This window comes from Bombus vancouverensis, unplaced genomic scaffold, assembly GCF_051014615.1.
Source record: "Bombus vancouverensis nearcticus unplaced genomic scaffold, iyBomVanc1_principal scaffold0031, whole genome shotgun sequence".
Taxonomy (NCBI): domain Eukaryota; kingdom Metazoa; phylum Arthropoda; class Insecta; order Hymenoptera; family Apidae; genus Bombus; species Bombus vancouverensis.
Genome location: NW_027468922.1, coordinates 416,853 through 429,050, shown reverse-complemented (window position 1 = coordinate 429,050; position 12,198 = coordinate 416,853). Strand labels below are relative to the sequence as shown.

General features: G+C 33.6%; 1 protein-coding gene across 1 annotated transcript; it reads left to right on the top strand.

The window, feature by feature from the left end:
* Positions 1-9,344: 9,344 nt before the first annotated feature.
* LOC143304360 (glutathione S-transferase-like) lies at positions 9,345-11,822 on the top strand. Its single transcript, XM_076626817.1, has 4 exons — positions 9,345-9,492; positions 10,462-10,597; positions 10,909-11,076; positions 11,278-11,822. Exons 3-4 carry the CDS (start codon positions 10,932-10,934, stop codon positions 11,583-11,585), a joined length of 453 nt encoding a protein of 150 aa, XP_076482932.1. The 5' UTR covers positions 9,345-9,492; positions 10,462-10,597; positions 10,909-10,931; the 3' UTR covers positions 11,586-11,822.
* Positions 11,823-12,198: the final 376 nt, after the last annotated feature.

Here is a 12,198-nt window from a genome sequence, read left to right as displayed (position 1 = left end):
AAGTAAAAGAATATCTTGGAATAAATATAGAGTATGATTATTTAAAAAAATGAAATGAGATTAAGCCAAAAGAAATACATAGAATCATTAGCAAACAAATATAAATTACATAACAGCAAATTGTACTGTACACCTATGGAGACCAACTTAAAAATTGAAAAAGCTGAGATAAATAGAGAGGACATTGGTTACAAGAATTTAATTGGCGCATTGCTGTATATTAGTGTAAATACCAGACCCGATATAAGTTATAGTGTGAATTATCGGAGTAGATTTCAAGATTGTTGTAACGAGAAACATTTTAAATATGCCTTGCGAATATTGAAATATTTGTACCGGACTAGAGATTTAGGGCTACATTATAAAAGAAATGAAAAATGCGAAACGATAGATTGTTATGTGGACGCTGATTGGGCAGGAGATCATATAGATAGGAAATCGACTTCTGGGTATGTAATTATATTGTATGGAAATGTAATTGGATGGAAGTCTAAAAAACAAAGGTGTGTGACAAAAGCCTCGACGTATGCAGAGTATGTAGCTCTATCGGAAGCGGTGAGCGAAGTAATGACTATCAGAGAACTAATGAAAATCTTCGATGGAAATGTAGACGATAACCCTGTAAAAATCTATGAGGATATACATAATAAAAGTAAGTACAGAAGAAAACACTGCGGATATTTTTACGAAGGCACTGTGTAGAGAGAAATTTGAAAGGTTTAGGTCATGGATGAATGTAAAATAAGAGAAATGTAAAGAAAGCGATAAATGTAAAATATTTTGTTAATTCGACAAGTATGTAAATAAAATTAAGTGTACAGTATAAATGTAAGGAGGCGTGTTAGGGAAGTGATACATTTACACTGTACATGAGAGTGTGTGTGTAAGGGTTAGAGGGCGTCAAGGACTCAGTGGAGACAAAAGACTGTTGCCAGATGTTAGAAGAATCTAGGCTAGTCGGTTGGCAACCAGCGTGCGTGCAAGACGTTCTTAGAGAGGAATATAGGTGTATAACTGTTGTATGGGAAATATAGTCAATAATTTGTATTCCCAAATCCTCGAATTTCCTTACATATTCAATACGTTATGAGGGTTGCTTTAAAAAAAATACGATTTACATATTTCTTTGAAAAAAGCATGATTTTTATCGATACAATAATGTTCTTCTGTTATCGCTTTAAAGTTGAGTACTTCGTTGATTACACGAGAGAACTCGCCTACAGCAAACAAGATACGACCGTGTGTAAAGTAATTAATCTGTTTGCTCGTTACTAGCTTCACATAAGGCTTGCGTAAAAAAAAATATGCATTTCAGTTCAGGCGGAGAATTATGTAGGAAGTCATTTTGTCGATCAATAACTTAGTTAATAAAAGATCAAATTTTCATGTACATAAATGTAAGTAACGTTCAAGTATTAATCATTACATACAATTTTTGTATAATTCGATATCTTGGTCACTTACATCTTACAAATGATATATAGATAATATTTATGACATACATTGGAGCTATCTTTTAGTTAACGCCATTTTTTCTTGTTTTCTCTGTACTTTTACTATTCTTCCAAAAATATCAAAGGATCGATGACTTCAAATTAAACTAGAATTGCTTCGGTATATTGTCAATCAATGGCTATTTGTATTCACATCTATATCAAAGGAAAACCGATTGCAAAATTAATTACCCTTGCAATTCCGCAATCTGAAACTATGTGTGATCGACCTTGAAGATGACAAATCTCAATGTTTGAAGTAGTAAAAAAGGATGATAATTTAATTTCGCTTTATCAAACTGTACAAAATTTGTATACACATACAGAAAAAAAAACGGAGTTCAAACATTAATGAACATGAATTATCGGTTATTATTGCTGAGTAATTATTAGGATTAGAGCTTTGGAGTATCGATCGTATCGAGTTTTAACTATCGGTTTCCGCAATTTATTGTTTTTCTAAATTATGTCTGAATGGTATCAGTTTTTGAATATTTTATAGTTTACACTCCAACATACTGACGTAAGCTATCGAAAATAATTGTAAAGTATGCAATATCATTTTTTTTGTATTTCATAATCTAAATTTCAATCTATTTTTTGTATTTAACATCCCTTTTTTTATTGTTCGTGTTCCGTCTTGTACGTTCTTCAAAAAATCTTAATTTCTTTTTAGATAAAATCTTGTGTGTATTTACAAAAAATACGATTCTTCGTTTAATTTTTTTCCCTTATTGTCTTTACATATTTGGAGTTTAAACGCGTTATAAGTACGTTCTTTTTTTTTAACATGATTACGTAGAATTCTTATTCTGAATAAATTATTTGTTTCCGCTTCATAACTGTTTCTAAATTACAGTGCATTTAATCTTGAAATGCACAGTAACATTTTATACTTTTTACGTTCTAAGGAATTTTCAGGATCGGTTAAAAATTAAATTACAGTAATGGTAATACTCAATATTAATGTCAGACGTGGATACTTCACTGTTTTGTATAATAATTTGTTATCTTGGCATCGATCAAGGTATTTAATATACAAAGTGTACAGATTAATAAGAATTTTAATTAATCCTTCTTCTATAGTATTCACCGTTCTTTTCGAGCTCGTACCATTTCAAATAGACTTTCGAATAGATTTCAAAGATTTGGCTGTTCAAATAAAACGCGATCTTTTTTATTTCCCTATCAGTCGTCCCGTTACTGTTCCGTTGTTTCCAACAGATTGCAGATTCGTTTAAAAAACATTTGTAACGAAAAACAAACCCACTCGCAGAAATGTTATTCAATATCGCATTTATAACTTTCATAGACATCCTCCTCTCATTGCTATCATTGTAAACAGATTGAAACTTCGTTTGCAAACACTCGCGATTAAAAAAAAAAAAAAGAAGAATTAATCTTAAACAATTTTATCTTGTGTTCCATTTATAATTTTCATAATTGTCTTCCCGACGTTGTATCATTTTAAATGGCTTTTTTCTATCCATCTATGTTGCAGCGAGATCAACGGTCCTAATTACTAAATTGCACGATGTGTTCATACAAATTCAATTTTTATGAACGCGATGAAACGAAATGAAACCTAAGTAGAGATTTGTTTTCTCATCAAGTATAACGAGTTTTATACTTTGGATAGATTGCCTCGTTGTGAGAAGGTCTTAATCGTTTATAATTGCGATTAAGTAATTGCAATAAGTCATATTTTTAAGAAACGTTCTCACATGCTGTCACACACTCTAATTAGAAAAGGATCATGAAACATTCGGTTTATGACATTATTTGTTTGTAAATCTTCCTGCTTCCGGAAACTTTTTTAAATATGAAAATATTTATATACAAAATTAAATATTTTTTTCAATATCAACACTTCTTGCGTTTATGTTGTCCTAGTCAGAATTATATTATTTCGTGTATCCTGTTGCTTGTAAATATGATAGTCCTCCCGTTGGCCGCGGATTCGTTATCAAGCCTGAGGCCCTCGTCACTAGTGTAACTATCGACAATAAAGGTACCCCACGCGCGACCGGACGATGGAGAACTTCAACGCAGAACCGCTACCTCCCGCGAGCCCTCCCCGGGAGGGCGCCTCGAGCTCGGACTCGGAGATTCAGACTCGACATATATATTATTATATATATTATATATACTATTATATCTATATAATATATGTATTTATATCTAAAAATATACGTACAAATATATCTATTTAAAAAAATAAAGTTGACCGTCATATATCGCCAATAATATCGCGTGCGTATAAAGAAACTAATTACATTTAATTCCTTGTTTACATTTATTTACTTTTTATTATTATTTTTTTCACAACTAATTACATTTAATTATTACATTTACATACATTTAACTATTATTACATACATTTACATACATTTAATTATTATTTCTTTCATAATTATATCTCGTTTGAAATATTTTTCGACATAATTAATTGTTTCAAAAACACATGTTCCAGCCTTCTAAATGATTTATTTTGCGTATTATACGAATTATTCCATCTATAAATAAATTGTTCTCTCTACGCACAAACACGCACACAGTCTGTTAATTACACGAGTTAATTGTAACATTTTTCTCGATAAGTTGACAGAGCAAGGAAAATGAGCGACGAACATACCTACAAACTAATCTACTTCAATGCCCGTGGTCGTGCCGAACATATACGGTACATATTTGCATATACTGGCATCGAGTATACCGACGAGAGGATCCCCGAAGAACTCTGGCCTGAATACAAGGATTGTAAGCGTGAAGAATCGATTTTTACTTTCATCGTTCAACTCTCAGGTATCTACCATTTACTCAAACTTTTCTGTATATAAAACTTTCGTTTCACGTGCAGGCTAAACTTACTTAAAGTAAAATTTCATACGGAATAAAGTCGAACTTTTCATTAAGTTTTGCTTCCGTAATATCGTGTTTATCGAATACCAACTTAATTCACTTACGATTCTCGAATTTTTGTGTTGCAATCTTTATTGTTTTCAATGAATCGAAGCATTTCGAATATTTTGAGAAAACCGTAAATAGGTGACTTAAAATAGGAATACAAAAATACTTCTAAGTTTCTCGTTAATTTAAAAACTTTTTAGGTCTTGTCGGAAAAAAAGGATAAAAAATTGAAATCAGTTCGGAAATGAACAAGAACATAGCTAAAAAGTCGAAAGAACAAAGCAGACATAAAATTCGATCTTCTGTTGCGACATTTCTATCGTAAATGGTATAATAAAAGTTTTACGCAGCATAGTCTTCGATATAATCTTATATGTCGCTTGCAAATAGAGAAACAAAAAATCAACGTAAGTCTGTAAATCAATCCTGTCGGTGTAAAACACAAAATTACGTTCGCAATAGACATTCGATTTATATTCCTTGCATTTCAATTTTCATTACAAGAACCGTGTACATTTTCTAATATTTTTTCCGTGTCTGGTATTATCTTTTATCCTTGATTTTAAAAACTTTAGGTTCTTCCCAACAGTCAAAAACACGCGATACCCTGTCCATCGTAATCGTAAGAAAAGAAAAAAAGGAGAAAGAAGACATTTCTGTATTTCTTTACTAGGCCATGTTGATTAAAACCGAAATGATTTCGATTCATCTATTCACAAGAACGCAACGGCCTCGGAAGCTGTGTTGTGATTTCCTATCGATCGTTTCCCTCTACACAGTGTTCATATGAGCCATGTTTGTTCCTAGCAATGCCTTATAAAAAGCTGCCTGTGCTGGAGATAGACGGGAAACCGGTAGCGCAGAGTAACGCTGTGGCGCGATACTTGGCGAGGAAGTACGATCTAATGGGAAAGAACGAATGGGATGCGATGATATGCGACGTGCTCGTCGATACTCTTGGAGATTTGAAGCAAGGTGAGTAACTGATGAGATGACTTTGCATTTGTCTCACCACAGAGACAGACGTTCAAGAATTCATTGTGAAAAGACGAGTACAAACAAGATACGTATGTCTTTCCGTTAAGCGAATGTTACAGTTTGTTTGCAAAAGTCAGTTTTTAGATTATAGAATCGTAGATAGAATTTAGAGGATAGAAACTTTTAGTAGTCACTTTTAGTTTAGTAAATTCTTATCGACAATAAGCAGACTACGTTATGTTACAACGATTCCAACTGAAGATTTCTATCGACATCACGAATTCGATGGCTTCCAAATTTTCTTCTCTGCAATCTCAGACGCTCAACTCGAAAGAATCTTTTAGATCCCCCGACAAACACTCGACTCAGGTTATCTATTATCGTAATCTTCCTACGGGATTTTTTTTAACTGCGTTGCGTTAACGATTAACGGGATAACATCACGTTTCTCTCAACGCCTTTCAACGTTCTACAACTTTTATTCTTTGCAAATCCCTGTCTCTATATGATAAACGCTGGTTATCCGCGGAAGGAGCGAGGACAACGAAGTGTTACTCAATGATCAAAGACAGGAAGATCCTGGTACGCGATAACGTTACTAATTTCCAATTACGATATGTGTGATTACGTAACATCTGCTGTCTGCATAATGCGTTAACGATCCGCGCGTTGATCGCATAAATATAAATCGAAGGGAATGGAATCGCTCGGAACTCATGCAACTATCCGCAGGTGTTTAAAATCGTGTTTTTACACCGCCAACGTAACGTCACGCCAGTCGAATCGAAAAATTATTACTAGACAGAGAAGGTGAACAAAAAACGAGGTAAATAGGCTACCGATTGAATAATATCATAACGATCGTATCTCTGGTTTTTGCTTGTCTTTTATATTTGTTTCAAATGTATAAAATATAATCGTATCGATATCGTCCACGATTAAAGCCATCCATCCGCCATCGACGAGGAACGAACGATTATATTTTATCATTTATGCGAATCCTTCTCTTCTCTTCTTTCTCTATTTACGCCCCTCGCCTTGCTTCGTACCGCCGATGATTCACAATTCGATGCACCTGAACAGCTGGAACGTCGCAGATTTTTCCGTACGATAACAAACGTGTTTTTGATGGCCTGCTTTAAACCGTGACGATCGCCATGACGTGCATCAATTGTCGAATGATGTAGTGCGACGATACTCCTACGCAACTTTTTTTTACGCTGTTTTTTCCTCTATTTTTTCTTCCTGTGTGTTATCACATGATCATGAGATACCTGTATAGAAGATGCAAAGAGTCTGTGAAGAATTTACAGATATTTAAGATTATCATAATGTTTAAGCAAAAGCTAAGACGCAAAATATTGCTCAAGATGTAATTATGTAATATTTACTCAATTTCTAGAAGACTGTTTATATCTTGTTGTTATTCTTGATATGGAGATAAATATAGTATACTTTATTAAGACCTAGATAAAAGACTTTTTTCTCGTTTCTCTTCTCTTACTTAATCACTAAGAGTTATATAACGTTTATTCGATAATTCTGCTTCTCCTGACCTTTCCACAAATGGTTGTTTATATCTCGACATTCTTGGTACTTTTAATCAAATTTTAATAACAGTACTTTACTCGTCAGAAGTAAATAAAAAAGCTCTAAGTAGAAGCAAGGATTTACTTACCTTTCCTTTCTCGAATCTCAGTTAGCAATGTTGTTCCTCTTGAAAGATTTTCCAAGTTTCCAAGACAATTTCCACGCTGGTAACATTGTATATATTTCAAGTATCGTGAACCACAGGAACTTGTTGAGGCAATATTGAAGAAAGCAAAGAGAATGAAGAAATTGTAGGAACTATGAGAGGCTACTCCTTCTTTCACAACTTATTTTCTCTTCGTTTGGGGGGAAAAACACAAATGAACGTAACGGTTGGTTTCAGCTATCTGCTACTATCGCATGGAGGAGAATCCTGAAAAGAAGGAAGCGAGGAAGAATCAACTTTTGAACGAAACAATACCATTTTACTTGACTAAATTCGACCAGATTATTGGCGAAAATGAAGGATATATCATTCCTTCTACCGTAAGATTTTTTATCCAAATTTAATGTTAAAATTTTTAGTCTTTGTGCAAACTGGGCCATGTTGTCCATAAAAAATTATTGAAACTTTGTTGCGACAAGACAGCTTTAATTGTTGAGAGCAGAGTGTATCTTTAAAATTCATTCCTGTTAGTTTATGTACAAATGAATTTGCCAAGATTTTCAGCTTTTAGATAATTATTCATGTATCTTCCTCATCAAGTTTGATAGAAATTATTACTATCGTAATCAAAGCAAAGATTAAGATATGTAAAATCATTTCTCTGGATATGACACTCTTGTTTAATGAGTGATAAATGATACCATTCGAAATATCATATTTATATAATATATAATGATACTTATAAGTGTAATCACTTAAGTACAGATATCTGAATTTTTCTCACTGTCACTGACATAGATACGTATTATCGTTCCTTAGATTACTTGACCAGTTTATTTCTTTCATCACTGTGTTATTATATAATAATAATAAATAGTCACATTAAATTAATTTAGTATGATTATGTTGTTTAATAATACGTGTTTCATTGCAAAATATTTAGTTAAAATGTGTATCGAATCGTTGTAATTCCAAAGATGTCAATTGATGTAATGTAATAATAAAGTATAAAGTATAATAAAGTATAAAGTATAATTTCGTCTGTGGTATAATCTTTCTATTCCATTTTGTTACGTCGCACCGCGAGCAATATGGCAACCAGATGTCACCGGATACTCGCAGCGTATCCTCCATAGTTTCAAGTACCTTCCATAAATCTCATAGATTTCCTAGAAAAGGTCCTTCAAACCAAACAAACGTCTGTTTCCGAAGAATTTCTAAAGACTATTGTCTACCCCGACTGGACAAGGGAAAGTTAGTTTTTCTCACGTATGCTGCAACTTTCCTCCCACTAACCACTTTCTCTCGAGGGCGGTTAAGACCCTTCGTTAACCAATTAACAACGAAGCCACTTCCTTCACTTTCCTAACTAAAATCGTCACCAACAAATCCGATGGTCCCGTGCGCTAGACACACCCATCCTTAGCTTTCCTCCGAGACAGCATCGTCTCCCAAGACAGTTCTGATTTCACATCCTTCGAACGGTCAATATCCTTCCACCGGGTAGGACACACCCACAGATCAGTCACTCATTCATCTCGTACATATTCTCAACGCGAGAATTGATTGTAATTTCAACAAATAAATAAAAAAAAAAAAATCTCGTACATACGCACCAGCGTAACTGCCTTCGTTATAAGTTGTTGGAATAAACGGTGAAATATAACTTACTATACTGTGTCATATTCATTTAACCACCTCTTATCTTAACCGAAACAGGGGAACGACTACTTCGCGGCGTCGATTCACCGAATCGTAGCGAGAATTTACGCCTCTCGCTACTGCGACTGCGTATCTCCGCGAACGGTCGTAACACATTGATCGACAGAAGTACTAAACTCTAATAACATAAATTTATATATTTTCTATTTCCCAGCCACCAGTTTTATAGATTTTTCTATCTTCTGTACTACTTTTATCCCTTTTATTTTTTCTTACATGAGATTATTGTAAATTTAATATCATTTGTTCGCAGTATTTGTTATTTATCTTTCATTGAATTTGAAATTTCGCGCTTCAATGTTGTGTGTTGTTCGACGTTTTATCGAACGATGTTTATCGAATTAGTTTATGAATACATACATAATCATTAAAGAATCTATAAACCTTACTAGTTTGTTTTTACTAAGTTTTGTTACAGAAAACATGTTCTCATAAATTTTCAACTCTAATTTATGGAAATTTATTAACCTTAAACTATAAAATCATTCAATGAGTCTTTCCGGATGTTTTTATGTAGTCATAATTTCACATATCAGCACAGCTCCACCAATAGGATAAGAGTTACGTGGAAGCAACAGGGGGGAAGAAGAACATATAGAGATCTAAAGGTTATTTTTGTCTCATTCAAGTTTCTGTTAACCGGCTTGGAAATTTCCTGTGCTTGTTTCGACTTTGAAGTCTTAAAAAAAAATTGTAAGTAAATAGTATATATATAGTATATATATCCTGAATCAAAGTTTCTCTTTATAAATAATAAACCGTTTAAAAACTATATTTTGTATGTTTTTTCCTTATTCATAATTAAATAATAAATATGAAATACTTCTACAGAAAGCCGACATCCTTCAATTAACCGAACAGCAGATGATTTAAAAATTAGTAGTTGAAAGAAATAAATGTTATTACATGTTCATAATTGATCGATAAATTTAAATATACAATTGGAAAATGTTTCTTCTTTATTGATAACTAAATAATACAGATAAGATACAAGATACTTGTACGAAAAGTCGGCGCGTCGTTCAATTAACGGAACAGCAGAGGATTTGAAAATTAGTAGTTGAAAGAAATAAATGTTATCATATGTTCATAATTGATCGATAAATTTAAGTATGCAATTAGAAAATGTTTCTTATGTTTGGAAAAATATATAATCACTGCTGAATGTTTTGTAGTTACGAAAGTTGTATACAAACATACATTGTACATACGACTAGTAATGATACTAAATTACTGTTAGAGGGTCTTGGGTGTATAGAACCATATGGTTAAATTAATACTAGAGATAACGAATCGCGCGAATGTAATTAATATTTTGAAGTGCGTTGTTTGCATTAATTGATAGTTTTCTTATAAACTTTTTTATAAACAATTTCATTGCTATAGAAAAAAGATATGCTGCCGGTAATATGTCTATCCTACTTAAATAGAAAGTGCAATATTTTGTTATAATATTTGGCGCAAGTTTATACATTATTACATCCAAAAATAATATTCTTTTTATATCTAAGCTATATTAAAATATAAAGATACAAATAGCTATGCGAGTAGTTAGTAGTTGATGCTTTTTACTTAAATTGTCTTATACTTCATAATTTGTAATAATATAATTCTTGTCATCAATGATTCTTCGTTTTTACTTTGTATATATTATACTTCCAGGAAGATGCCGCTCTATAAATTGACTTACTTCCCAGTTACGGCATTGGCAGAACCAATCCGTTCTTCTTCAGCTATGCTAGTATTCCATTTGAAGATGAACGTATCAAAAAGGACGTCTGGCCAGAAATAAAGCCCTGTAAGCTTAAAATTTAAAGAAGTTCTGTTTCTTAAATCTCATCTTTCCTAATTTAACTAAAGTAGCTAAATAAAGTAGAACACAATTATGCAGAGTATAACAGAGATTATTGTTTACTCTCCATTGCTCTATAAGATATGTGGGAGAACAATAGGTATTGTTAAGGAGACAATGCCCTTTGTTTGCTGATAAATTATCAATAAATTAAATTATATCTTTCCAAAACAGATAACAGGAAGCTAGATATTTAAGAAGCATCATAATCTGTTTGTTCGATAGAATCTTTGATTCTATTAGTTGTATGTTTTTAGTGACTCCTTATGGCCTGCTTCCTATGCTCGTAGCTGATAGAAGGAAGGTTGCTCAGTCTACAGCTATTTGCCGTTACTTAGCCAAACAATATGACTTAACTGGAAAGACTGACTGGGCAAATCTTCATATTGATGCCACTGTTGATACTATTCATGATATTCGTCATAGTGAGTATCCAGTGCTGTTTTGCATAAATCTTATGAGAATCTTGATAACAGATAGTACATATCTGTTCAGGTATTTATTAGTTGAAATCCGATTTAATATTTGATTTAATCGAACGATACACGTATGTCAACAATACAAGACAAAGGATTAAAAAGGATTGTAATTCTATCTTCAGTATTTAACTGAAAACAAATTTTCAGAAATTGCCGCCTTCCACTATGAGGAGGACGAGAAGGTCAAAGCTGCAAAACGCAAGGCTGCTGAAGAGACGCTGCCGTTCATTTTAGAACGTTTGGACCAGCAAGTGAAGGAAAATGACGGCTACTTCTACGATGGTACTCTCTCTTGGGCTGATTTAACATTCGTTGCTCTGCTCGATTATTTGAACTTTATGTACAAGTCTGATCTGATCGAGAATTACGAGAATCTGAAGCTGCTGGAGAAAAAGGTCCTCCTTCTGCCCAAGATCAAAAACTGGATTGAGAGACGCCCAATTAGCGAATTCTAATCTTCACGATTGCTTATGGTTTTATAAGCGTTTAAAGATTGCTGTTGTCACGGTGGTCGTGAGAACGCAACGAAAGGATGGTTATGCCTCACATACCTTGGTCAGCAAAATGATGGCTAAGCAGTAATAGAAACCCTATGTGACCGGCATCCAGCGATAGCCCCTCCACAGGAGCCGGGTCCTTGATATAAAAAAGTACCTCTCGAGTCGTTGTAAGAACATTCTTTTCTGTGCTGTTTGACCATTCTGTATTGTTACTCTGTCAGTGTTCAATAAATTTTCTAATAACAATCAAAATTTAAGTACGAATTTCTCACCTTGCGTGCGGAACGTGAAATTACCCCGAATCGACGTGACAAAATTGGCGATCCTGCCAGGATCCATTCATCGCATCAAGAGGAAACTTCAACGGGAACTCTACGGATTCTACAGCGAAGGACCACGGTCACCTCCTTGATCAAAAGAAGGATCTGCAAAGAATCTCGGTAAGCTGGCTTTCGTACATTATCGAAACCGTAAGCCTGAAATACGTTCTGAAGATAGTGACTCTTCTTCCGCCGAAAGTGTCATATTTCTCAGCATGAACCCAACTGACAAGAGTACCGCTAAACAA

Excerpts from the sequence above, each read along its gene's own strand:
- LOC143304360 (XM_076626817.1), top strand. The coding sequence starts at position 10,932 with ATGCTCGTAGCTGATAGAAGGAAGGTTGCTCAGTCTACAGCTATTTGC. Across the intron at positions 11,077-11,277 it reads TATTCATGATATTCGTCATA|AAATTGCCGCCTTCCACTAT; the intron begins GTGAGTATCCAG and ends ACAAATTTTCAG.